General features: G+C 50.1%; 2 protein-coding genes and 1 long non-coding RNA gene across 14 annotated transcripts in view; 2 read left to right on the forward strand and 1 right to left on the reverse strand.

The window, feature by feature from the left end:
• ANXA6 (annexin A6) overlaps nt 1–2,635 on the forward strand; it is a 49,227-nt gene extending 46,592 nt beyond the window's left edge. For all 3 annotated transcript variants that reach the window (XM_029943006.1, XM_029943005.1, XM_029943007.1), the window contains 2 exons: nt 141–263; nt 2,212–2,635. In XM_029943006.1, the coding sequence (XP_029798866.1) occupies nt 141–263; nt 2,212–2,271 (183 nt within the window). In that variant the 3' untranslated portion in view covers nt 2,272–2,635. The remainder of the gene's footprint in view (nt 1–140; nt 264–2,211) is intronic.
• A 2,925-nt stretch (nt 2,636–5,560) lies between these two features.
• On the reverse strand, nt 5,561–12,189 carry LOC115294946. Its single transcript, XR_003910227.1, has 3 exons — nt 12,079–12,189; nt 7,878–9,008; nt 5,561–5,826 (listed from the first exon to the last, which is right to left on the reverse strand). It is a non-coding gene; the product is annotated as an uncharacterized LOC115294946 (long non-coding RNA).
• Nucleotides 12,190–14,439: 2,250 nt separating this feature from the next.
• The window catches only part of TNIP1 (TNFAIP3 interacting protein 1), a 51,706-nt gene continuing 39,106 nt past the window's right edge, over nt 14,440–27,039 (forward strand). For 6 of the 10 annotated variants that reach the window (XM_029943013.1, XM_029943008.1, XM_029943014.1 and 3 more), the window contains exon 1: nt 20,206–20,367. The gene's annotated coding sequence lies outside the window, so the exon portion shown is untranslated. Of the gene's footprint in view, nt 14,530–20,204; nt 20,368–27,039 lie in introns of those variants that run through there. The other 4 variants (XM_029943016.1, XM_029943017.1, XM_029943010.1 and 1 more) reach the window with 3 other exon arrangements.

Below are 27,039 nucleotides of genomic sequence, written 5' to 3' on the forward strand. Positions count from 1 at the left end.
TTGTGGAAGAGAGAGGCAGACTATCCCACCCTGCTTTGGAGGGAAAGAGAGACAGGCAGCTGGACACCCATGAGTTCTTGCCTGACCTGACCCCCCCTGCTTCTCCTGCCCTGTGTCTCCCTCTCACCTGGCTCCACCAGGGTGCTGGCACGGATGAGAAGACCCTCACCAGGATCATGATCTCCCGGAGTGAGATCGACCTGCTCAACATCCGGCGGGAGTTCATTGAGAAATACGACAAGTCTCTCCACCAGGCCATTGAAGTAAGGGGGAGGGGGTAGAGACCAGTGGGCGGGGGGGCGCGAGTGTCAGATCCCTGACCATGAGATTACAAGTTCTTTCTGTTCCCATAGTCTTTTTCTCAAGGAGTTCCCAGGCAGGATATTAATAAATGAAAGCCCTACTTCATTGTGTATACCTAAATAAATTCCAGACGGCTTAAAGGTTTATGAGGAAGGATTTCCAGATAAAACAGCCCATGTGGTTTTTTTTTTTTTTTTGCTTTTTAAAGATGCCTTTATTGAAGTATTATTTATAAACCATAAAGTGCACCTGTTTAAAATGTTTATTTTTGAGAGAGAGAGCAGGGGAAGGGTAGAAAGAGGAGGACAGAAGATCCAAAGCAGGCTCTGTGCTGATAACAGAAAGCCCAAATCGGGGCTCCAACTCACAGATTGTGAGATCATGACCTGAGCCAAAGTTGGACCCTCAACCAACTGAACCACCTAGGTGCCCCAATATTTTTTAGCAAACTTAATGAGTTGTGCACCTCACCACAATCCAGTTTTTGAATATTTCCATCACCCCACTAAGATCCCTTGTACCTGCTTATTTATTCCCACCCCTGCCCATCAGGCAGCTTTCTATCTCTCTAGATTTGCCTTTTCTGGCTATTTCATAGAAATAGAACCATGTGATGTGATATCTTTTGTGTCTGACTTCTTTCACTTACAGAGCCCTGTTTTTTGTCTTTGAAGTTGGCCAAGATCTTAAAGTTTGATACTGGGCTTGGCCAACAAGACTGTGGAAAATCTTACAGCAGTGTCACACAGACTTGGGGGGGATGTACACTGGTAGCATATCTTTGAAGAGGAGCCTGGCAATTTTCAAAATTTTAAATGTGTACACTTTCGACTTACTGATTCTGCATGTGGGAATTGACCCTATAGACCCAGCTACATGTGTTCCCAAAGATGCACAAGAGAATATTTATGCCAGCATCCTTTATAGTAGCAAAAAATTGGAAAACCTCCGTACAGAGCTGGTTACAGAAAGCATGGTAATCTTGTGCAATCAGACCCACAAGACCATGAAAAAGCATGAGGAGGCTCTATCTGCTGGTTTCGGATCTCCTCTAAGTCAAAAAAATATAGCCCAGAATAGTGTGAGTGCTGTGTGTCCATTTGTGTAGAAAAGGGACACTCTACATATATACATGTTAGTATGTGCCCAGACTGTTTCTAGGAAAATGGACGAGAAAACAGTAATTGTGGCTCTCTCTTGATTTGGGGGAAAGAGGGGTCAGGAATGGGAGATTTTCATGTATGATCTTTCCGTTGACTTACATTGTTTACAATGATGATGTTTTAAATAAAATACCAAAAATTATCCCAAAAAGGAAGAAAAGCATATATCGTCAAAATAAAAATGACAGGAGCCACTCTAAATGGAGGGAGAGTCTGGCTTCCCATAGTTCTGCTGGGGGGCAGACGTTACAATGTGTCACAAACGCAATGACGTTCACATAGATTCCTGCAAGGGCCTGGTACTCGGTAGGTGCTCCCAAGTATCTGTTCAAGTAAGGACTCTCATTTGCACATGTGTTAATGGCTGTGGAGGAGGAGGGGAGAACAGAGGGAAGGCACACTTCACAGCAGCAGAGGCATCACAGGGCAGGCAGGATTTGGGGGTGTGCAGAGGGCATGCTTGACGGAGGAGTGGTAGGCATTAAAGTAGGAAGATGAACCAAGACGCTCCCAGAAGGGAGGGGCGAGGTGAAGCCACCAAGCTCCATGGGAGTCAGACCACAAAAGGGCCTTGAGTCCAGGCTGAGAGCTTGGACATTTTCCTGAGGGTAATGGGGAGCCACAGAAGGGACACGGGCACGTTTATATGTTTGGGAGACATTAGGCTGACAGCAGCTGGGAGGAAGGGGCATTGAGAGGCCATCAGGACTGCTTTAACTCTTCGCTCTTCCTCTGCTCCTGCCAGGGTGACACCTCTGGAGACTTCCTGAAGGCCTTGCTGGCTATCTGTGGAGGCGAGGACTAGGGCCACCAGCGTTGGCCGGCACTTCTGCCAAGAAATGGTCAGCAGCACCAGCCACCGTGACTGAGCCTGATTGCTCCAGCTCCAGAGACTAAGGAAGGGACAGGGGTGGGGGGAGGGGGTCAGGGGTGGGCTCTTGTCTTCAACTGGGGTTAAGGAAAGGCTCCCACTCCCATGGGCCACTGAAGGCCCAGCATGGTCACTCCTGCTCACATGTGAGCGGCTGAAGAACCGTAGCCACAAATCCCGTCCATCTCCACTCCCCCTCTTCCTCCTCAGCTCTTCCCGGCTTCCATCCCTTGCTGCAGCCCTTGCCCTGGTTTGGGCTTTGTCAAATCCAAAAACATACTGAGCCTCTGTCTGTGAATTGAGTGGAGTGTGTGCTTTGAATGGTAGGGTGTGGGGGAGGTGCCGAGTACGTGTTGTGTGGGGTAGAGGAGGGTCGGATCAATGTCTTCCAGCCAAATGCCAGTCTCCTCCCACTGTTTCACCACCTGGCCCCATCCAGATTTTTGTGCAAGAGATGGAACCAGGAGTCTGGATACCAGGGTTCAAATTTGCACCTGCCACGTGTGTGCTTTCTAGCTTCAGGCCAACCTCTGTCCCTGCCTAAGTCTCTACTCTCTTATCTACAAAGTGAGAGTTGGACCAAAGGATGTTGGCCTTCTCTAACATTGACAGTGTAGGATGTGCCCCCAAATCATTCTCTTTCCACTTCCCTCTTTAAACAGAAACAGACATACAGACACACACACATTTCCCATGGGGTCTGTGTTTTTGACCTAGACCTGCAGCTGGGTTGTCCTCATGACCACTTGAGGTATTCACCGCCCTGGAAGAAAGTTCTACCCTCAGGCTCTTGACTGGGAATCTGAAGGAGAGTCTGAGCGAACCTCTAGCCTGGAAAAGCTGCCTCAGCCCCTGCAGGTCTCAGATACCCTCTCCTCCCTCTGCTGCCTGGACGTGTCTCTGTACATTCTTCATTCATTACAACCAAACCCAAACTTCCTCTTTTGAGCTTTTCAAGGGCACCAGATGTGATCGTGATCTAGGGAGGCCCGTGGAAAGTTTCTACTTTGTGAAGATCGCTGATAAGCAGCAGCTTCTCTGTCTCCCATCAGATGCACTTCTGCTCTGAGACTTGGGTCTGAAGTTGTCCGATGATGGTGACAGAGGGGCAAGGGCGCCTGCTGGCTGGGGGGCCAGCTCCCTATCCTGACTGGCCTGACCTACTTAGGCAAATCAAAGTGTGTCTGTTGTAGGACCTGCACAGGGGATGTGGGGTCTGGGAAACGTGTGTGACCCTGGGCCTGCCACTGCCCTTCCTGGGCCTCAGTTTCTACATTTGTACAGTGAGGGGTTGGACCCAACAGGTTTGTTTTTTTTAATTTTTAAAAAGTGTTTATTATTTTTTTAGAGAGAGAAAGAGAAAGAGATAGAGCATGAGCAGGGAAGGGGTAGAGAGGGGTAGAGAGAGAGGGAGACATAGAATCTGAAGCAGGCTCCAGGCTCTGAGCTGTCAGCACAGAGCCTGACACAGGGCTTGAACCCACAGACCATGAGATCATGACCTGAGCCGAAGTCATATGCTTAACCAACTGAACCACCCAGGCGTGCTGAGTCCCAACCATTTTAAAGAGCCCTGTCTTCACCTCTGCTGTAATGAGTCTGAAAGCAAGACGATTTACCTTGCTCTGTCCTCCCCTTTCTTCCCTCCACCAGGCTGAACCCACACCCCAGAAGAGTCAGCTGAGAGCTTTTTTGGGTATTTACCCATCTTAATGCAACTATTATCAAAAGATAAATTAACAAAGTGGTCAGACGCTGTGGAGCCGATAATTGACCATGCTCACGCTGTCTCTCAAAAATAAATAACACAGAAAATGTTTTAAAAAATGTGCCGAAGGAAGAATAGTTCTGGGAGTGGCAAGGAAAGAGTGATGGAATCAGGAAATAGAAGCTGGGGGGGGGCGGGCCTGAGGTCAAGGGGAACACAAGCAGAAAGGCCAGGAATGTCTCAAATTCCCAGAAACCAGAAATGGGGATAGCTGAAATTGAGCACTCACAATGTACAAGCCTCCTGTGATTCCTCAACATGCATTTCTACTTGCTTTTCAGTTATGGCGGGTTGAGTTCTGGGATTGGTCTCTAGTAGGAGGGAGGCCCTCGGGGCCTGTAGGGTGAGGCAGATGACATTAGAAATGGGAGTTTGCACCCAACTATGGGGGATGTCGGGATTTTATCTTACACCACAGTGCGAGCTTTTGGGGGACCTTAGAGGGAAGGTATATGCATCTAGCCACGCACTTGAGAAAAACCATGTGAGAGAAAGGTGGCCAGTTGGGAGGCTAAATCGCCAATCCCACTTAGGACGCAGGTGCCTGCAGAACAGATCACGTTTTTTTCTTGGAGCTGTGGCAGAGGAGGGAGCAGCCTCTATTCCGAATCCCTGTAGCTCATTCATTCATTCACTCCTGCAGCTTACACTTCTGGAAAGCTTCCCATATGCCGCGCTATGTGCTGGATACTAACCATGTCAAAAGTTAGACTGTGGCCTCCTAATCCTTGAGCGCTGACATTTGAGTGTCCCCTATCACCCAGCTTTCTCCAAAACCCGCTGTTCAATGACACCGGAGATTGCTTCTGTGGCCAAAGTTCAATGGAGAGAAGTGGCAGAGGACTAAATTAAAACTAAAAGGAAAGAGAAAGCAGAAGCCCAAACCACTGCTGTCTCAAAGTGGGAGAAAAGGAGGATGGTGGTGACGTTTTAAGTGTGGAAGGGGCCCTCGGAAAGTCTCACCTCCCTCTCCCTCGCACAGACGACCGTCCCAAAGGCACTTAGCATTTCAGGGGCAGATAGAACTGGACCCCTGCAGTCCCCTGCATCCGGTGATTTCAGACGCTCCCCCCCCCCCCCCCCCCCCCCCCCCCCCCCCCCCCCCCCCCCCCCCCCCCCCCCCCCCCCCCCCCCCCCATCTTCTCCCACTGTCTTCCTTCTTCCCCTTCTGCCACGGGGCTATTCTCGGTCTGCCTCTCCCCAGCTCCGCCCCTTCCCCCTGGCCCCGCCTCCTGCCCCCAGCCCTCCACGTTCCCTGCAGAGTGAACCCTTCTCAGAAGCTTCACCCTGGGAAGCCTCAACCTCCGTCTTTGGGACCATAAGGAACCGTCTGAAGTGCTCCAACAGCGGGAGAGCAGTGTGGGGAGGGCTGTGCTGGCTATTTGGAACCCTCTAATGTTTACCTGTGCCCCAGCCTTGCTGAGAGTAATGAGTAATCGCACGGGAGGAGAGCAGTGGCCATCACCCTTATTCCACTAATAAGGAAACCGAGGGTCCAAGTGTTCAAACTGCCTGAAGGTACAGGCAATACCTCATGAATCGAGCTGGAGATGGTCTTAGAATCCCTCCAAACCAATGCTCTTCTTTCATGAGTTCGACAATCCAGGTGCAGTGACCATAGTATCACTAAAGGCTAGGTCTGGGGTTAGCATCTGGGTCTCCCAATTCCTGCTCTGCTCAGCACATGTCCTCCTCCTCTTGATCACGGAAGCCAGGTTGAGCTGAGAATAGGAGGGAGAAGTGTCAAGTTGCTCAACCCGAATTTCAGAACCCCAAAGCAGCACATCGGTGTTCTAACAGGCCTCGTAGACCTCAGGTTTCCCCAGGCAGACTTCCTCACTTTTCAGCTGGGTTAGGCAAGCAGGAAAGTCCAGTTCTCAGCCCTTCACTCAGAGGTTAACCTCTGGCAGGCAGGCTGGCTGGATCAAATCCCAGCCAACCACTTACAAGTAGAGAAGTCACTTGGTCTCCCTATGCCTTTATTTCCTCATCTGTAAAATAGGAATGACAAAGGTTGCTATTTCACAAGGTTGTAAAGATCAAAGAAGCCAGTGCATGCAGATCTCTGAGCACACTATCTGGGACATAAGAACTCAATAAATACAGCTCTTTGGTGTTAATACACAAGCTGGATTCCAATTCATAGAGAAGAACTCAGAGGGGGAGTCCAGGCTAAAGAGTGGACCTTACCCTCCAGACCCTGGACCCAAAGGTGCAAGGGACAGGAGTAGCAGGAGCAGAGATGTCCTTTAGAAAGACATCTCTGTGGCCAGTGTAAAGAAGGAAACCATCTGGGAGACCACCGGACTGGCAGTGTCCCTCCCATGTGGAAGGATGGGAACAGGAGCCAGGGCGGAAAAGCAGACAGGGAGAAAAGAGCCTTAAGCCTTAAGGGGTGTGAGAAATCAAGGAAGCTGCCCCATCTGCTATGGGAAATCAGAGAGGGAAGGAGATACAAAGCCAGAGGTAATGTCTAAATAAATAAAACATTAAAAAAAAAAAAAAAAGCAGGATGTGAGGCCCCGGTGCAGTGCAGGCCATGCCACTGCCTGCCTCTCCAGTGAGGACCCGAGAAGCCCTAAACTAGAGTTGTCAGGGAACGAGTTTGCAGAACATGCATTTCCTCCTGTGGGACAGTGTCACCCCTCCCTCTCAGCTACCCCCATCTGCCAGTGTGCTTCCAACTGCAGCCAGAACCACCTCCTGGCGTGGACCTTGACCTGGAGATAGCCATGGGCGGGGATGGGAGGGCCTGATGGGTGAGTGGGGAGGGTGAGAAATGGATCTCAAGATCCCAAGCCTGTGCTGAGCTAGTGGTTTCTGTTCTCCCACGCAGCTGGTGTCCACTCAAAGCCCCCAAATACCATGTATCACACACACACACACACACACAATTCCAAGTCACTGCCAGTCAAACCCATGGGCACACACCAAGTATGTTCAGGACCAGACACACACTGCTGGGAACACACACAGAAATGGAAATATAAATATGTAAATGGAAATATAAGTGGTAAATAAAATGATCAAGCCCACAAATACGCTGCTCAGAAATAAATACTGTTGTCTACGTGTGCACCACTGGCCATACGTGAAACTCCTCACACAAGTAGCTAGACTTGCCTTTCACACACGCTCACTAGGGCGCGAATGCACTCATACTTTCCTTGGCACATGGCCCCAGCGTGCGGCACACAACTCCAGGAATCAGTGGCCTGCCTGCTTTCGAGTATGTTCTTCAATAGCAGAACAAACAACCAGGCTCTATGGAGGGCAGACTGCACCCACATGCTCTGAACTTGAGCTCTGCTCTTGTTTGCAGCCCAGCTCCTGGGAGGCAAGAGGGCTCCTTGGAGAACCAGGCAGCAAGTGGGATCCACCTTCGAAAGGGACAAAACCCCTGGGGAAGTCTTTGTGGAGGAGTGAGGCTCAGAAACCCCTAGGGAAGTCTTTGTGGAGGAGTAAGGCTCAACAGAGTGAAATGTAAAGAGGCAGGAGGAAGAGATTATCAACAGCCCCCATCCCACTCTGTCCACTTTTCAAGGAGTGTCTTAGAAGATGGGAGTTAAAGGGTTAACAGCATCACTGCCTGCATGCCCCACCTTCAGGCTCCTCCGGGAAACCTGAGTGCGGGGATTTGCCCAAGGGAAGTCAGGGTCCCAACCTCCCGGTTTGTCTTCTAGCGGTCCCCAGGATAAAAGTCCCCAGGTGAGTGAGATGGAAACCCAAAATGAAACTGCTAGGCTTCTCTGACAGGAGCCTTGTCACTCACACTGGTCAGCAACAACAGCAGCAGCTCCAACTCCCCCGTCAGCATTGCTGGTGTCCCCAGCTGGTGTCCAAGGTCTGGTGTCCCCTTGGGGTTGCACTGCGTTCTCTTGGGCAAACCTGCCATCCCCTCACTGGGCCTGAGGCCTCCGCTTTCCTACTTGGGTGGCTGTTTCAGGGACAAAATGAGATGGAGCATAGGAGGAGCCTGGTATGGTGCTCTGTTGTCAAGCTCTACCACCTGCCTTCCCCATTTCCCTGTCTCCTCCCGCCGTCTCCCTTTGCCCTCTCCTGTTCTGGGGTCCAGGTTAATTGGAGTGCACTATTTGCATAGACATGAGACCTCACCCCCGGGGAAATTCCCCCTGGTGACCAGGCTTCCTTTCTGAGGTCAGGCCACATCATCAGACTCTGCTCCTTCCTCTCCAGCTCACCCCAGCCTCTTGCTGGCTTAGGCCCCTTGCATCTGGCAGGTGCAGATCCAGGTTCACAGATGTAGTCCCATCTTGTGACCCTGGGGTGCTGTCCAAGGGAATGTGAGTGTGGAGGGTGGGCTGGGGACGTGGAGCAAAATCAGAAGTGATCATCATGATCCATGCTTTAGGACTAGAGGAAAGGTGGCAGGCAGCAGGGGGTCAAGAAGCCTAGTAACACCTGCCAGCTCATCAGGAACTCCCTGCTTGGCCTTGGGCACATGCCTTCCCCTCCCCAGGTCTTAGTTTCTCCTTCTGTCCAGCCAGAGGAGTGGCCAAGGTCATCTCTAAGCTTTGTTCCAGATCAAATGAGCTAAGAAGCCACTTCCTTTAGCAGCACAGTCTTGCAACATTCATCCTTGGATCTTCTTCCTTTGACAAGAACCTTGCAACACACTGCCCTGTGTGTGTTTTTCTTTCCTTTCCTTGGAAAGCACAATTTTGCAAAACACATTTCTGAATCCCATTTTTCAGATGCTGACAGAATGACATGTACCTCCTCTCCTCAGAGTGACTTGGTTTGAGGTTTAATTGTTCCTTTCACATCCACTGTGTAAGAATGTCCTGTGGCCACAAAAAGTGGACTAGAGCTCTCTTCTCTCTGGAGTCTAAGATCAGTTGTCCTTTTGGTCTCTGACGCTGGTGCCAAGAAGGCACTTGCCCTGGAACAAAAAGGGGAACAGTGAGGTCCTGGGACAACTTGCATCAGAACCAACTCCTGGAACGGTAGCTATGAGAGAGGGGGTCACAACTTGGAATCACCTGGGAGCCTTTTATTTATTTATTTTATTATTATTAACTTTTAAATTTTTGTTTATTTTTGAGACAGAGACAGAGCATGAGCAGGAGAAGGGCAGAGAGAGAGAGAAGACAAAGAATCTGAAACAGGCTCCAGACTCCGAGCTGTCAGCACAGAGTGTCAGCACAGAGCCCGACGCGGAGCTTGAACCTACAAACCAGGAGATCATGACCTGAGCCAAAGTTGGATGCCTAACCAACTCAGCCACCCAGGCGCCCCAGTCGGGGGGCTTTTAAATACCAGTCCCAGGCCACCCCGCCTTAGGATCCTGATATAATTATGATATAATTAGTCTGGAGTAAGTAGGGCCTGGGCATCTGTAATGCATTAAAATTTTTTTATTTTTATTTTATTTTATTTTATTTTTTAAAATATATTTTTTAAATGTTTTATTTATTTTTGATACAGAGAGAGACAGAGCATGAGAGGGGGAGGGTCAGAGAGAGAGGGAGACACAGAATCTGAAGCAGGCTCCAGGCTCTGAGTTAGCTGTCAGCACAGAGCCTGATGCGGGGCTCGAACTCACAAACGTGAGATCTGACCTGAGCCAAAGTCGGAGGCTTAACCGACTGAGCCACCCAGGCACCCCAAATTTTTTTATTTTTAGAGAGAGTGCACATAGGGGAGGGGGCAGCGGGAGAGAATCTCAAGCAAGCTCTATACCCAGCACAGAGCCTGACTAGGGACTCAATCCCACACCCCTGCGATCATGACCCGAGCTGAAATCAGGCGCTCATATGACTGAGCCACATAAAAGCCCTAAGTATCTGTGTTTTTACAAAGCTCCTCAGATGATTCTAATGTCCAGTCAGGATTGAGAAACACTGACCTAAGGACCCACCCAAGACAAATGGATCAGAAGAGTCTGGCAGATGCTAAGCTGATGAACCCTTGACTTAGGATATTCTTTATAAAGTTTTCTTATGTTTATTTATTTTTAATTTTTTGAAAGAGAGAGAGAGAGAGTGAGCAGGGGAAAGACAGAGAGTGGGGAGATGTAGAATCAGAAGCAGACTCTAGGCTCTTAGCTGTCAGCACAAAGCCCAATGCAGGGCTCAAACCCAAGAACGCAAGATCATGACCTGAGCTGAAGTTGAATGCTCAACCGACTGAACCACCCAGGCACCCTGAAATGATCTTAATGGGCACTTCTTTTTTTTTTAATTTATTTTTTTTGAGAGACAGAGAGAGACAGCATGAACAGGGGAGGGTCAGAGAGAGAGGGAGAGACACAGAATCTGAAGCAGGCTCCAGACTCTGAGCTAGCTCGCAGCACAGAGCCCTTATGTGGGGCTCGAACCCACAAACCATGAGATCATGACCTGAGCCAAAGCCAGATGCTTAACTGACTGAGCCGCCCAGGAGCCCCGTAATAGGCACTTCTATGCACACAGGTACTCCCAAGATTATAGAGGGGCAAAAAGAATTGACTCCCTTTCACAGATGAGGAAGGTGGGGGACAGAGAGGAAATTGCTGCTTAGGTAATACAGAGTTAGTAACAGTAATGGACCTGGTACCTAGAGGAAGCTTTTTGGTTGGGCTCAGTTGGTTAAGTGTCTGACTCTTGATTTTGGCTCAGGTCATGATCTCATGGTTTGTGAGTGCAAGCCCCACATCTTGCAGTGCAGAGCCTGTTTAGGATTCTCTCTCTCCCTCTCTCTCTTCCATGCTCTCTTTCTCTCTCTCTCAAAAATAAGTAAAAAAAAAAAAAAAAAAAACCTTTAGAAATTCATTTAAAAAGGGTTTGTGTGTTTTTTTTTTTTTTTTCAAAAGTCATGGATTTGTTGCATGGGTGACCCGGAGAAGTACTAGCACGCTAGTCCCACTGGTCTGTGACAGTGAGTTCTTGGCTGCCTTTATATTAGCAGGTAATTCTTTGGAGTCAGAAGACCCAGTTAGGGATCTTAGACATTTCAAACTAAGTATGGGGATAACCCCCTGGGAGCTTACTAAAAATGCTGCCAGTAGGGTCCTGCCTCCCAGAGAGTATGATTTCTTAGGTCTGTGGTGGGACCCAGAAATCTGCCCAGAGTCCTGGGCTAGGTCCCAATGGCATGAGGAATTCCTATTCTTGGGGAGCATGCAACAGACTTGGTGAATCAGGAAACCCCAGGAGTCAAATTTAGTGTTTGCTAGATAAATATTGATTGCCTATTATGAGACTAGCCCAGTGCTGTTCCCACAACATTAGTAAGACCAGAGACCAGAGACGTCAGGGTTAGAGAGGTGGGATTGGGTGATAAGCTATCAAAGGAGAGGGGCCTGTGTGTATGCACATTTCACCCATCTTTGGAGGTCCAGCTCAGGCCTCGTCTCCTTCAGGTGAGCTCTGTAGATAGGACCTGAGTTTGAACTCCAGCCGTGGCATATATTAATTTCCTCATCCATAAAACAGTGATGTCAACCTCACAGGGTTCTGATGAGGAATGCATGGAACAGTCTATTTAAGAGCCCTTAGCATCACGCCAGCCAGGTACATGTTAATCTTAAATATTAGCTATTAGTGATAATATTTCCTGATCATCTCGGCCAGCCCTGATTTCTCCTTTCTCTGAACTTTTGGACTTCCTTACGGTGTCAAAATGGAAGGTCCCTTAGTGATCATCTAGTCTGATTCCTTCACATTCTAGAAGGGGAAGCTGAATATCAGAGAAGGAAAGGGACTTGCCCAGAGCCACACAGCAGAGCCAGGACTCAAACTTAATTCCTCTGATGCCCAGTCCAAGGGCCTCTTCTTCCTTGATGTCCATCCTGTGGCCTCAACAAAGAAGGCAATTTCAGGGAATCCATGGCTGGACAAAGAAGAGGTGAGAGAGAAGGTAGGGGAAGCTGAGTGTGTTCAGCCTTCCAGTAAGGAGAGCCCAGAGCTAATCTTCCCCCAGGATGTGCAAGACGTGTGCCTAACAGAAGATTCCAGTTCCCGTGGGCCTACCTCCTTAGCTCTTCAAGGTCCCGCCAGCATTTATGACGCCATGAGCAGGAACCCGTCCAAGCAAGGCTTTGTGACTTCACAGAGGACCGATGACTGTTGTGGCGTGTGGAGAGAAAAGATCATGTTTAGAGGAAACATTGCAATCCAGGAATGTCAGGGCTGAATTATACATGACACTGATGAGGAATCTGAAACCAGAATTCCTCAAGGAAGGGACATTCCTCAATTTCACAGAAGGCTCTGGCTGACCCAGATGGCTGGCCACAAGCCACCAGGAGGCTTCTCAAAGGGAGCCAGGGACAAGATCTCTCTCTCTGATGCTGAGTTCTGCCACCATCCTTAGTCCCAGTTGGGGACATAGGTGAGGGACGCCCTGCAAGTTGGTATCAGAGGGCAGAGAGGGGAGCATCAGAGGTGTATTTTTACTCCCTGCAGAGAAAAGGGTCTGTGTGCAGGGATGTGTATTATCCTTTGCACCTGGTCTAGCTTAGGGATTGGTGTTATTCGTCCTATAGAACTTTCTGTGATGATGGATACATCCGCACAGTCTGGTATGGGGGCCGCTTGCCACATATGGCTGTTGAACATTTAAGAAGTGGCCAGTGAGACCAAGGGACTGAGGGCAGTGTGGGAAAGAGCACTAGACTAGGAGTCAGGAAGTCCCTTCATTTACTCACTTGGAAAGTCACTTCCCCTGTCTGGCCTTCACTTCCTTATCTGTAAAGTGAGGCTGTTGGGCCAGGAGGTGTCTCCAGCATTCCCCATGGAATCCCAATCCAAGGGACACAGAAGGAGCAGAGAACTGGATTCAGTGGACTCTCCCCATCCCTTGCCCCCTCTCCTCCATTTCCTGCCCCCCTGCTTAGGCTGAATGTGGCCCCATGAGACCTGGCCCTGTTTATTTCCCTAGGCCCATCTCTGTTACTTCCCCCTTGCCCGCTTCAAACTCCGTGCTCCACTCAGAGTGAACAATTTTCAGTTCCCTGAATGTATTCTCTCTTTGCATATTCTATTCCCTTTCCTAAGAACACCCTTCCCTGTGCTCTCGCCGTGGCCATTTTCAGGTCTCAGCTGACATGTCACTTCCTCCAGGAAGACATCCCAGGTCCCCAAATCCTGACTAGATGCTCCCCTGTCCAGGCTCCTGTAGCCGCCTGTATTTCTCCTTCCAAAACACATCTCTACCACACTTCATTATCATTACCTATTAGCCCCCAGCCCCCAGCCCCCAGAGGAATGCTATCCAGTAGGACTTTCTGTGATGATGGAAATGTTCTATACATGTGCAGTCCATCGTGCGAGCCACATGTGGCTGGCTGCTGAGGATTTGAAATGTGGCTAGTGCTCCCTGAGGAACTGAGTTATTAACTTATTTAATTTTAACTAATTTATATTCAAATAGCCATGTATGGCTAACAGCTATTGTATTGGACAGAGCAGCCCCACAGTCTGTGATCTCTGAGTAGGCAGGAAGTGGGTCTGACTTGTCCAGTCTTGTGTCCTCGGTGGTCTATAATGTTGCCATTAAGAATGAAGAAATTCCCGAACCTGAAATTATCAAGAAACCAGAAATGACCCAGAGCCAACCCATCCCTTCTGAAAGCATCCTTTCAGTGGCTAATGAACGGAGATCTCGAGTTTGTGAAGTACTTAAGGGTTTACAAAGGACATCAGTGAACCATTTTATCTTAATTACCATCACAAGAGGCAGACCCAGCAGGACTCATTTCCCCCATTTTACAGCAGGGGATCACTGAGGCTTTGGATGGGGAAGTGAGGCTCTGGAGAACCAGCTGGTTAGTTAGGAGCTGGGCTGCTCCGTGGTAGGTTGGTCTCTAAGGTCCCACTTGACATCAAAATGAGAGCCAGCACAGAGGGAAGGAGTGAGCTTTTCCTTCCCTGTGGAGCATCCACAGACAATAAATGGAAACAGATGGAATAGGAATGGGGGGGGGGGGGAGGAGAATGTGGGCTGGGCATCTGGAGGTTTTCTGACCCTCTGGGGGCTGGAATCCCCTACCACAGGCAAAGGAGGAATTAGTGGTCCAGGGGAGAACCCAGGGTCAGGGTAGTGTGGGCAGACCAGGTCGCCCCTGCCCCCCACCCCCACCCCCTGCCCGTTCCGGGTCCAGCCACAGAATCATCAGGCCTCCAGCTCCTCTCCAGGACTCCCTCCCCTCCCTGGAATGTTTGGCAAGTGATAGCCAGTCTGGGAAGTGACAGGTGGGGAACCGACAAAGAAGGGCCCTGTGTTCTGCCAGGGGGCAGGATGGGGCCTCTGCTGGGCCTTTTCAGGCTGCCTGGTGGCTGGCTCCTCCATCTCGGGGAATTCCCCTCCTGCCTAAAAGTCAACCCAGCCCAGCCCTCCTTCCTGCAGAAGCACAGTGAGCAGAGAAGCCTTCACAGGGCGGCAGCCCCCGCTGCACCCACCCTCGTCTTCTCCTGCCCCAGGTGAGTGACCCAGCCTGGGTGTCTGTGAGCCAAGACAGGGGTGAGGGCTCACTGCACAAGGCTGCTGGGACCACCAGACCACCCCCCAGCCCTGCGCCAAGAGCCACTTGGCCTCCTACTTTCCTGCCAGCTGGGGTGGGCTGGTCCCCTGGGCCAGCTCCCTCTTCCCCCTGTCAAGGCTTGGGTGCTGGGCCTCTCTACCTCCTTGCCTGGCCTCATTCTCCTCTTGCTTCTCTCCCTCCATTTCTTATTTCCTCTTCCTGCCCTCCTCTTCTTGCCCCCTCTTCAGCCAGTGTTTTTCTCTCTAGTCACTGCTAGTTCTGCTAGTTCTTCCAAATGGAAGGAAAAGTCTCTTTTTTGTCTTACCTTTCCTTCCAGGTACCTTACCTTCCCCATCGTGGGTGTGGATTTGTGTTGGTGTGAGAATGGGTGTTCATGTTTGCGAGCATGTGTCGGATCTATTGAGGGATTATATGTATGTGTCTGAGTGCAAGTTCACAAGCATGTCTATGTGTTGGTGAGCGTCTGGGACATTATGTGAATGTGTGTGTCTGTGTGTGAATGTGAGTTTGGGAGGGTGGGCGTGGGTGTGTGTATCGGGCACTTTAGTGGTCTACAACTAGGTGAGAAGAGACTAGGTGGGAGCCTAGCCCTGCCTCCCTTGGGAACACGGTGGAAGGCTGGGACCCTCCTTAGCACTGGGGGAAATGGATCTCCGGAGGACTCTGCCACTTGCTTTCCTCCTAGCGTTGGCTGGACCCTTCTGCAGCTGAACCTTTAACAGAGGGCCTCAGGCACTGGGAGCTGGCAGACAGCGGCAATACGGCCTCCCCTTTAAATCCCAAACAGTCCAGATTTTCCAGAGCTAGTCAGAGGCCCAGCCCAGGGAAGTCCCTTGCTAAGAGGAGTGAGAAGCGGAGACCAAGTCCCTGTCACAACTGCTTCTGGGCTGGAGAACAATGGAGGGAGAAGCGGGAGGAACCCTGGAAGACGGAGTATGAGAGAGGCCGTGGGATGAGGCTGAAGGAGCGTTGCTCTCTGGGCCCTGTCAGGGCTTCCCAGGATTAGGAAATGTCTGGTTCCCATGAGGCTGCCTCCCTCGGGGGCTGGACTGGGCTGACCTCTCCGCACTTGTAGGAGGATGACAAGGAGCAAGCTTGGATCCAAATCCAGATCTGGCTTGACAGGCTGACCTGAAGACAGGGAGGCCTGAGGGAGAGGAGGTGGACTAGGGGAAGCCTGGGGCTCCTGGGAACTGTAGGAGGTGCCTGGTTAGCCCACATATGCTCTGAGGCCGGGAATTTCCCCCAATGTCACTTGGCTCTTTCCTCTCTGCCAGTGGTGTCCTAGAAACCCCAGTGTGACTGGCAGGCCCAGGGCCACAGTGGAAACAGCCGGGAGGGAGAAAGAGGAAAACAGGAAAGACCGTGGAGAAAAAGTCAGGAGAAATGCCTTCTAGGCCTAGTGCTTCCCAGAATGCTTTGTGAGGTCTAGGGCAAGTTCATCCTCAGCTCTGGGGCCTGGGCATTGCTGCCTTTAACTCATGACAGGCCCTGTGGCATCTCATTCTTTCTTTCTTTTTTTTTTTTCATTCTTTCTGTACTCTATGCATTGGACTCTGCTTTACACTTCAGGTTATTGGTGAGGAAATAGGCAGAGAGCAATCACAAGGTGTTAAGGGCAGGGCTGTGACCTAAACCCAGGTCTGTTGGACTCCAGAGCCTGGACCCTAACCCTTGCATGGCATGCATGCTCTTGGAGGAGGGGCAAATCAGGAGTATGATATGCTTTAGTTCACCTTAGGGTGCATAATGAAAGTGAAAAATCATGGATATCTTAAAGCCGTCCTATCCATCCATCTTGCAGTTATTGGGAGGTAGACAGAATTAAAAACACTTCTTAGGCCAGCCGAGGGTGGGAAGTAGGAACTGTAGGTACTGCCCACTTATTTATTTCTTACCAAAAAAAAAAAAGATTACCTATGACAATTTCAGTCAACATCACGTGCTTGGTGTGCATTTCTCATTTAGCTATCACTAAAATCTCTCTCTCGTGTGCACACACCCAGGACCAAAAGCACCTAGAATCCACCACAGGTTTTATATTCCCGAGTTTGCCTCAGGCTGAGTACACAGGAGACGGGATGGAAGGAAGGGACCCAGACTCAGGATTGCTCCTTTCCTAGTTCATTAGCTGCTCACCTTGACTTTCATTTATCTCGGGGGGGGGGGGGGGGGGGGGGGGGGGGGGGGGGGGGGGGGGGGAGGGGGGGTGGAACTAGCATTGCTCTAGGAGCTGGAGCGAGGCTTTTAGCCCCGACTACGAATCACAAACCTGCTGTAAGACCGCCAGCAAGTCCCTACCCTTCTCTGGCCTTCAGAGGCTTCATCCCTATGAGAAAAAGGTCTGATCGTTTCTAAACAACCCTTTAAGGACTGGCATTTTGAGCTCTCTTAGTTGGCAAGACTCTGACATAATGCTTCAGAGTGTAAGAGTTTAGGAACGTGGATCTTTGGGCTCCAGTTACCTGTTGCTGTATAAGACCTTGGACAAGTCATCTAACACCTCAAAGCCCCAGTTTCATCTGTGAAGTGGGGATGACAGTGGTAATAACCTCATGGTGGTTGGGAGATACCCTGTTGTGTCAAAGTGCAGACCTAGCACATAGCAAATACTCCATAAATGCTACCTCTTAACGTTTTTAATTTGCCACCTCCACTCTTCTTTAGAAACTTGATTTGGAGCGTATTTAGTTATAGGTGAGTTTTTTGGTATGTTTTTTATTTCCCTCAAACGTGGACTTAGGTCTTTCTTCAGGGCAGCCTTACTGGAAGTGGTGCAGGGGTAGGGAGTGGCAGAAAGGAGATTGGGAAGTTTTGTGTTTTAAAACAAAAGAAAATGAAGCAAAACACAGGCCTTGATTCTCCTCCGAGGTAGGGCTTTGTGCAGATAATTGTTGTCACTCTGTCACTCAGCTTCCAGCTTGGACATCTCTGAGGGTGAAAGGGGGAGCCAGTGGGTCTGATTTCCCACTCTGCCTAGGGGCTAGGGTCCCATAGAGGATGTAGTTGGTGACATGGAACTTGGGGAGGGTGCATTCCTGGGTTTAACAGTGAAATTCTGTCCAGTGTTGGCAATCCATGTCTATATGCCACCATCACTTTTTTTTTACTTTAAAAAAATGTTTATTCTGAGAGAAAGAGAGAGAGAGAGAGAACAAGTGGGGGGAAGAGCAGAAAGAGAGGGAGAGAGAGAGAACTCCAAGCTGACTCCTTGCTTAGCACAGAGCTAACTCAGGGCTTGAACTCATGACTGGGGGATCATGACCTGAACCGAAATCAAGAGTCGGACGCTCAACAAACTGAGCCTCCCACATGCCCTGATTTTGCTTTCTGTAAAATTGCCACTGTCATTTCTTGAGTGCCTAATGTGTGCCAAGCTTTGGGCTTTACTTGCATTATCTCATTTATTTCCATGATCACCTTAGGGATAAGGTAAAATTATTTTTTAGGGAGTGACTGAGGCTTAGGGAGGCCCTAGGTAGCAAGTGGTTGAGTAGGGGTTAGAACCCAATTAGTTAAATTCATAGCCTATGGTCATAATGAACATTGAGTCTGTGTAAGAAAAATCAAGATACTGGAAAAACAACATGGTGCAGTGGAAAAAGCACATATGACTGGAAACCAGGGTCTTGGGTTCTAACCGTGAAGCATCATTCAATGGATGTGGCCCTGAACAAGTCCTTTTTGACACTGAGGCCTCAGTTTACCTGTCAAATAGGGGATTGTGAACAATGGTCTCCCTGGCTAACATGGTGGGATGTTTTGAATTCAAACTAAGATCTGAAAGGATGGAATGGGTAAGTGTGCTCATGACTTTGAAGAAGGAAGTTTTCTCACATATTGTAAGTGTTAAAAATCATCCCCAAAAATAGGAAATCAGGCAAAACAATGACCCTATGATCTTTTTATGTAGTACCAGAGCACCGTACAACAAGTCCACCTAGGTGTCGTCAGGCACTTTAAGGCATGAAACTATTTGTCTAACTCTCCAAGGTCAGATATTTTACAAAAACAGCTGAAATGCTTTGGAAACTAAATGCAAATAGTTGGAGACTCTTGGTTTTTTAGAGTAAATTTTGGTGTTCATGAGAAGACTTGGGTTGGGTTGAGATTAGAAAGACAATATTCCAGGAGGAGGTGAATTGGGAAGTGTAGACAGACAGCAAGAAGAAAACCAGTTTGGGGAAGCCTAATGGGGAGTGGTGTTGCCTGAGAGCTGCTGATACATCATGGGGTGGAGACTCCAGTCCCCCATACCCCCCCACATTGGTGACACCCCCTGGTGCTTTGTTTGGCATTTGTATCCTTTCTCCCCCCCCACCCCTTTAAAATCAGACTATCTGAGTATTTTCATAATTAAAATGAACCAGAATATTGTTTGGAGAAGTTGATAACACATTTGAAGTAACTAAAGGCATCATAGAATTTGAAAAGACCTTTGAGGTAACTGAAATTACAAAGCTCTTAGAAAGGAGAATCCTTGCATTAGGTTTATACTTGGGAAGGCCTGTGTGTGTGTGTGTGTGTGTGTGTGTGTGTGTGTGTGTGTGTGTGTGTGTATGCTCTCACAGTCACAATTGATTGACAGATCTCTCCTTCCCGAAAATGAAGCCCCATATGAAATACCTCCCCATATCCTTTCTGAGGATGAGGGCCTGTCAATGACTAAGTTTTCATCAGTTCCGGGGAAATGAGTCTTTTGCAATAGGTTCTTCATAAAGCTATATTTACCTCATTGAAAGAGCTGTCTTTTATCCCACGTTTAGGTTCTTCCACTTTGTGAAATTAAGACTCTCTTTTAAGTAAAATTATGGGCTTAAAAAGAAACAACAAAATAGTGTTCCCACCGTTAAACCAAGCTGCTCCTTAAGGGTCTGGGAAATCCCACAGCTCTCTGGATGATCTGACCCACTTATATGTAGGCAGGGTGGGAGGCGGGCTCAGGATTTGCTCACTTGGGTTTGAATCTTGGTTCAGTCACTTAGCGTCATCTAACCTCTTGTGGCTGTTCTACTAATTTATTTACGGTAAATAAGGGACTAAAACCCATCTCACTACGGTGGCGTGCGAAAGAAAACAAGTAATGCATGCAAAGTGCTTACAATCTCTGGAGCAGTAAGTATGCAAAAAAAAAAAATCTTCTTTAGGGGTCCTCGAATTTCTGGGAGCTCTATGAAATTGTCTAGGAGCGCCCTGAACGCAACTCCGAGGCCCTGAGCTCTAGCTCTGGCTCAGCTCCAGATGCTTACGTGCCTTTCGGCAAGTCGCCTCCCAGCTCTGGTCCGTGTGCCCCTCCGCAGCAAGGAAGGGGTGGGGTGGTCTCCGCGGCTAGTCTCCGCTCTGAAATTCCGGCCCTATGCCGGGCTCCTGAGCTTCCGGCGCGGGGACCGCCGCGCGGGGCTGCCCAGGTTCCGGAGGTCACAGTCCGAGAGGCGGGCCGGCGGGAGCCGGCGCCGACTGCTGCTTCGCTGGTCCCCGCCCCGGACCTCCCAGGGCGGCCGCTGTTTACCTAGTTTTTTCCCACCCTCGCGGCCGCGGGCCCCGCCCCGGCGGCGTAGCGCGATTGGGCGAGCTGTCTGTCAATCTCCAGGGACTTTCCCAGGGGTTGGGTGGCCCAGCCCCCGACACTTCCTCGTCCCCGGTGCGGTCCTCCGCCCGGCCGGGAGCCCGCTGAGTTCTGGAGGGCCAGATCCTGGCCGCGGCCGATAACCTGTCCCTGGACCCGGGGCTGGGCGCGGAAAGCGGGGCGCTGTGTCCCAGGAGCCCCCACCCTCAGGTAAGCCGGCCGGGCGGAGCGAGGATGGAGCGGAAGGAGTCCGGGACCCGGCGGTTCAGAGCTTCGGTAGTGACCCGGCACGGAGGGGGAGGTCAGGCCTGACTCGGTGGCCTGGGCTCCTCGGCTCGTGGGCCCCGGAGCGTGAGGTCCGAGCGGTTGGGGTCGGGCGGTGGCGAATCCCTGCAGGGCACGGAGGGCGGTGGGCGCGCCTGCGCACTGCGTGTGTGATCGCCGCCTGGGAACGGCGTGTAGTGGCTGTGCGGGGTGTGCAGACACGCGGGGTAGGGGCAGTGGGCTGGCGTGGGTCAGTTTACAGTGTGCGAGACCAGCTTGGGAGCAGTGCGCAAATGTAATGAAGAGGAAAATAAGTAATTGGGCGAAGTTATTGGGCGCCTTCCAGGTGCTGATTTAAACCGTTTACATGCTGTAAACTCATGTAATTGTCACATTTTTCCTTAAAACGAATATTATTAATATCCCCATCTTACAGTTTAGGAAACCGAGGCACTTGGAGATTGGGGTCATACAGCTAGGGAGTTGCAAGAACCCGGGCCTTTGGTTCCACAGACCCTGCTATACAGTTTCTTTCGAACGAATTTTGCACACTGTTGGAAGCAACATTTGTGTGCATTTGCAGGGTAGCCGTAGTGAGTTTCTGGGTGTGATTATGGATGTGTTTCTACGTGTGGGTGAGTTTTCCACTGTAGGACATTTGTGTGTGAGATGGTGTGATGGAAGTGATCGCCTTATACATTAATTAATTGCGTGTGTGGAAGTGGGTGTGTTTTTTGTGCCACTGGGTGAGAGATTGTGTTTTAGATGGGGTGGGGAGATACAGAAGAATCAGCAACATCCATCCCCACTTCCTTGCAGAATGACAGCACAGAGAAATCTGTGGATTCCCAATGCATCAGTTTGATTTCACAGCATCATAAAAATAGAATTCAATCAACATCTATTTTCCAAACAGGGTGTGGTAGAGGGGAATTCAGCATCTAATGAGAGGTCAGGAAAGAGGACTCTCAGTGTTTTTTGTTTTATTTTTTTTATTCCTGACAACAGATATTGCATTAGGAGGCTAGTACAAACTCACAGGAATATTGTGGTTCATCTCCTTATTTTACAGCAGAGAGAACTGAGGCAGTGAAAAACCAATAGCAGTAATGAAGACAGTGTACATTTATGAACACTTGCCATGTGCTGGGCACAGCGCTTCACATTCAGTATCTCATTTAATCTTTTCAACAGCCCTAGGAGATAGTAGGTTGATAGTAGCCTCAATTTTCAAATGAGGAAATTGAGGCCCCCCCCCCCCAAGGTTAAGACTTGGCCAAGACCAGTAAGCCTTGAACAGTATAGCCCTGTTCTCTTTCCACTGACCAAGGTTTCTGTCCTCTCTGTGTCCTGGGAAAATAGCGTAATCAGGAACTTGAACTTCATGGAAGCACTTGATCATGTCCCCCTTAGAAGCTGCAGTTGTGAGTGTCCTGTATCCTACATACTTCTCTGATCCTGTTTCCCCCCACCCTAGAGTGTCCTGTGGGTACTTGTGAGGCTCTCGTGCTGAGGGGTGGTGCCTGCCCCTATGCCCACACCAGGTCTTTTGGGGCCCCAGGAAGCCGTGGGGTCTGACTCATACCCTTACTCCTAATGCCTGTGAGTTAGGGCCCGGATGCTTTGGGTGGATCGGGCCGACCTGATTTGAGCACCTCAGAGTTGTAGGAGGTCATCTGTCTGCCTCTGTCTCTGAGTACTGCTTGGTATTACTTCTGCTTACATTGCAATTTAGCCACGGCCCCCTGCTTTTCTTCCCTTCAACATACCAAACTTGTTCTTGACTTGAGGCCTTTGTATGTACTGTTCCTTCTGCCTGGAAAACCTTTCCCCATTTTTTTACATGGTTGGTTCTTCCTTATCTGCCAAGGCTCAGCTCAAATGTCACCTCCTTAGAGGGGCCTTCCCTGCTTGTTCTATGCAAAGTAGTCCCTTTTTTCACTTTCTGTCATATTACTATTGAGTTTTTATACCTTCATCATACTCTGAAATAATCTTGTTTATTTGCGAATGAGAAAGTATACGTATAGAACTTAGTATCTAGAATATAATTTTTAGTGTTCACTTGTCTGTTGTCTTTCTCTTTTCCTGGGAGAGAAGCTGAGAGCAGGGACCACTTTAATGCATGTACATCCTTGGTACTGGATAAGAGTGTCTGGGGTGAGGCTCTGCTGGATGTGTTCAATGGATGCGTAGAATAAAGGAAACTAGAATAATGGTGCATTTCACTGAGGCGGGGAGATGGGAAGGCACTTTTCCCAGAAGGGTAGTGGCAGCGTCAGGCGGAGAACCAGAACTTACTCCCTGAGGGATTTTTTTCTCTCTCTGATAGTCAGCAAACTTTTCCTGACCACCTTTGTGCCCAGTGCTTGCAAAGAGACGTGATGCTCACGTTCATAAGGAGCTAGCTTGGCTCTCAGGGAACTTGTAGTGGAATGGGGAGAAATGTGCTCTGAGCACGAGCCTCCCAGGGCCTGGCAGAAGTCTGAACCGGAGTGCAGGGCAGATTGGGGGCACCAGGTGGTCAGGGGGCTTCAAGGCCAGGCTCTAGAAAGACGGTGAGAGCAGAGTGAGGTCTGAGCCCCCTCTGCAGCTTAGCAGACCGGGTAGAGGATTTGGAGTAAGGCTTTGCTGGGTTGGGGGAGCTGACCAACTGGACCAGGAGAAACCCTAAAGGTCTTGACTGCCAGGCAGAGAAGTGGTGGCTTCTCCCTGTTGGCAGCATTGGGAAGTTATTAGAGCAGTTGATTGGCAAACTGCAAGCATGCTTGTGAAGCACCTGGGTGGCTTGGTAGACACATACTGGTCTGTGTGTCCAGAGGGGCCGATCCAGTGGGCCGTGCCTATGCCTGGTGTGGTGCACTATGGGAACCCCTGGTGGAGAGCGTGTGCTACAGAGCTTGGTGCACCTGAGAGGGTGCAGCCCCTGCCTCCTCATCTGTAAGGCTCTCTGATGTGCGTACTGGCTTCTCCAGTGCTTCGAATTAATGGGACAGCCCAGGGCTGGTACGGGCTAAGTGATCCGTCAATGCCAGCCGCTGATCTTGTTAGCGATGATCATCATGAGGACATTGAAGGGATTTCAGTAGGAGATGATGGAGATAGATGGTCCGATACTCTCTCCTTGGGGATAACCTGCCTCACCCCTCTGCCACTTGTGGACCGTACTGTGTTCTGTCTGGATGGGTCGTCCTTTGCTCTGTGTCAGATGTTCTTTCCATCCCTGTTTGGAATAGTGCACACTCACATGTCCACACAGCACACTTCTGGCCTGAAATCCCTCAGCAACACCTAGCACCCCAGCAGATGATCCTCAAGCCTCAGCGTGACCCTCATCCCTAGGGTCGGGGGGTGCACTACTACCTTGTAGGCAGCCTCTTCCCACGTTATGGATGGTTTGCTTTCATGCCCCCCCCCACCTCCCTTTTCCTGCATTGCCCACCTGACCATATTGAAGGAGGGCGGGCATGGTGCCACGTGGGAAGAGGATGCGCAGCTGGCCCTAGAAAGCCTAGGTCTGCCTTCTCCCTCCCCCGTCACCACCATCCTGTGCAGCCTTGGGCAGGTCTTTTTTGCTGGCTTTGGTGTTAGCTGCAAAATGAAGGGAGTCCACTGACCAGTGTCTTAGAATGTTCTTTCAGCCCTAAAAACTCTGCAGCCCAGTGACAGGGCTGCCTGCCCTCTCTTGGGGTATTCCCGAGGGGCCGGGCCTTTCTGTGCCCACCCTGCCCACTTCTCCTTGCTGCACCCCTGTCTGCCCGAAGTGCCTGCTTCTCTTCACCCGGTCCTTCTTTGATGGGAGGGTGTCTGGGGCCCTCTGGAGAGTTCCCCAAAGAGGGGCTCAGGGAAGTAGGGAGCAGCCCCCCTGGTTCCGCTGAGCAGAGCTCCCCAACCTCCAGAGGCAGACCTTGGCAGCCACCGTGGCCAATTAGTTGCAGGAAGTTTTTGATGTTTTTCCCCCATGACTGGCCCAGGACAGTCACTCTTCTGAAAGGAACAGATGACTGGCCTGAGGAGCAGCTGGCTCTTTGTCCTCAGGCAGGGCTGAGCTCCTCTCTCCCCAGGGACCTCGCCCTGAAGCTGTTCCCTGTGTTCTTTAACACCTACAGGGTGGACAAACCGGGTGGCCCAGCAGATGTGGGGGAGGGGTGGAGGAGGGCGGGGGTGCTGTAGGAGTTGTGTCACCAAGGAGTCATACTTAGAGGCCAGAGCTGGTATTTTTAGGGCGGGCGTGGGGGGGGTGCCCCATGAGTCAGGGGCCTTTGGTTTGGTCTCCACCCACATTGGAGAGTACTGGCTCCACTTTCCACTGCCTGACAGGCCATTGTCCTGTGCCTTCATTATGGCCAGCTTCACAGTGGTCTGAGGAACGCTGGTCCCTCTGTCCCCACTTCTGCCTCTGCACGTGCTCGCTCACACCCCACCCCCCAGGAAGAACAGAGGTCTAAGCATGGCAACACTGACATTTTGAAAATACAAAAGGATCTTTCAGACACAGAAGGTAACTTGCACACACCGGGCGCCCACCCATCCAGCTTAAGGGATCCAGATTTCCCTTGATCATCCCCTTTCTGAAAGTAGCAAGTGTTCTGACTCAGAGTTTATTTCTCTATAGTTTTAGTATAAATATAGACACCCTTAAACAATATGTAGTAATTTCATATGTTTAAAAATGCTATTCAGATATTATCATACTGTCCCTATGCGTTGTTTTGCCTAATACTGTGTTTTGCCTACATTGTGTTTGTGAGATTCGTTCATGTTTGTATCTCTGGCTGTAGTTCATTCATTTTCATGGCTGTATTATATTCCCTAGTATGAATTTGCCCCAGTGTATTCATTTTCTTCATAAGGTAGCTTCCAGCCTTTGCTTCTGGAGCAAGAGACCTTTAGCTCTTATCGGAGGAGTGTTCTTGCCCCTGTCCAGCTGTCCCCTGTCCAGCTGTCCCCTTCCTAGTCCTTGTGGCTTCTGCTGGGGTTGTACTTTAAAGTTGACAGGGAACTCTGTGGCTCCTAGTTGGTCCTCCCAGCATTTCCACGGGGAGGAACAAGGGCAGTGTGCTCAGGGTCACCTAGCAAGGAGCTGAGCCAAGGTTTGAGCCCTCTTTCCACCGTATGTAGAGAAGAGAAATTCTTTTTTTTTTTCTTTTTTTTTGAGAGAGAGAGCACAAGCAAGGGAGAGGCAGAGAGAGAGGAGGGGAGACACAGAATCGGAACCAGGCTCCAGACTCTGAACTGTCAGCACAGAGCCCCACTTGGGGCTCGAACCCACAAGCTGTGAGATCATAACGTGAGTCAAAGTCGGATGTTTAACTGACTGAACTACCCAGGTGCCCCCCAAAAGGGGAAATTCTTAAAGGTTGTCCTCTTTTCCCTTGGAGGGCTAGTTATAGGGTTGGAGAAAGTCTTCATTGGCTAACCAGCTTTGGGCATTTTGGAGACTGGGAGACAGAAGGAGAGCCAAGTCCATTTTGTCTAAAAGTGGACCTAGTGCCCTTTGTCCCCATGGCTGATAGTTGAGGCACTCCTTCCGGGCTAAGTGAGGTTCCCAGCTGCTGGGATGGAAGCCGGCTTCTAGGCATGGTATGTATGGGGACCTGTGGACCCCAGGAGCCAAGAAAAGGCATGCATGGGGTGGAAGGAAGATGGGCTGGGGTTGCCGGGGCTGCCCTCTCACCTCTTCTTAGGAAGCTTTTGGCAGCGAGGAGTATAGGGTGGCACCAATGACATGATGATCAGGTGTGAGTTCTGCTTCGTCCTTTGGCAATCGTGTGGACTTGAGCCAAGCTCTGCACCTGTCTGGACTCTGCTTCCTCTCCAGCAAAGCAGGTGTCCCTGGTGTGAGGACCCACAGGCGGTGGGCGGGGAGCCTTGCACTGTTCCCAGCTGAGGGTGGTTCTCCAAAGTCTGCTGCTTCTCTACCTGCCTTTGTCACCTCTAGGTCAGCCCTGGCCTTCCTGAAGCTGGATCCTTTCCGGTAGCTTCCAGGTTGAAACTCTCCACCTCTACGGTTGCCAACTCTCCATTCACAGACTTCCCTGACTAGAAAGCTTGGTCCTGGAATTTTCTTCCCTATCTGTGATCAGATCCCTGTGGCCTTATTTGTCCATATGAAGCAGGTGCATAATGAGCTCTTACCCCTGCCCGCAGCCCCTCAAGCCTCATTTGGTGCCAGAAGAATGGGCCTTCCCTATTGTTCTGACCTTGTCAAGATTCTTACATTAAAAATTTTTTTTTAATATTTATTTATTTTTGAGAGAGAGAGAGAGAGGGAGAGAGGCAAAGAGAGAGTGGGAGAGAGGATCCAAAGTAGGCTCTGTGCTGACAGCAGAGAGCCTGATAGGACGCTTGAACTCACGAATCACGAGATCAGACCTGAGCCGAAGTTGGACGCTCAACTGACTGAACCACCCAGGCGCCTCAAGACACTTAAATTTTAAAACTTATTTTAAAATATCCCTTTAAAAAAGTTACGGTAACATTCTCATTGGAGGACCCCCCCCCCCCGAACTCAAGCAATACAAACAGTATAAAGTAAAAAATTAAAGGTGTCTTCTCTCTCCTCCCCTGCCCCTATTCCCACTCTATTTTTATTTTTTATATATAGAGTCTGCTCAC

This window comes from Suricata suricatta, chromosome 6 (genome assembly GCF_006229205.1).
Source record: "Suricata suricatta isolate VVHF042 chromosome 6, meerkat_22Aug2017_6uvM2_HiC, whole genome shotgun sequence".
Lineage (NCBI taxonomy): Eukaryota > Metazoa > Chordata > Mammalia > Carnivora > Herpestidae > Suricata > Suricata suricatta.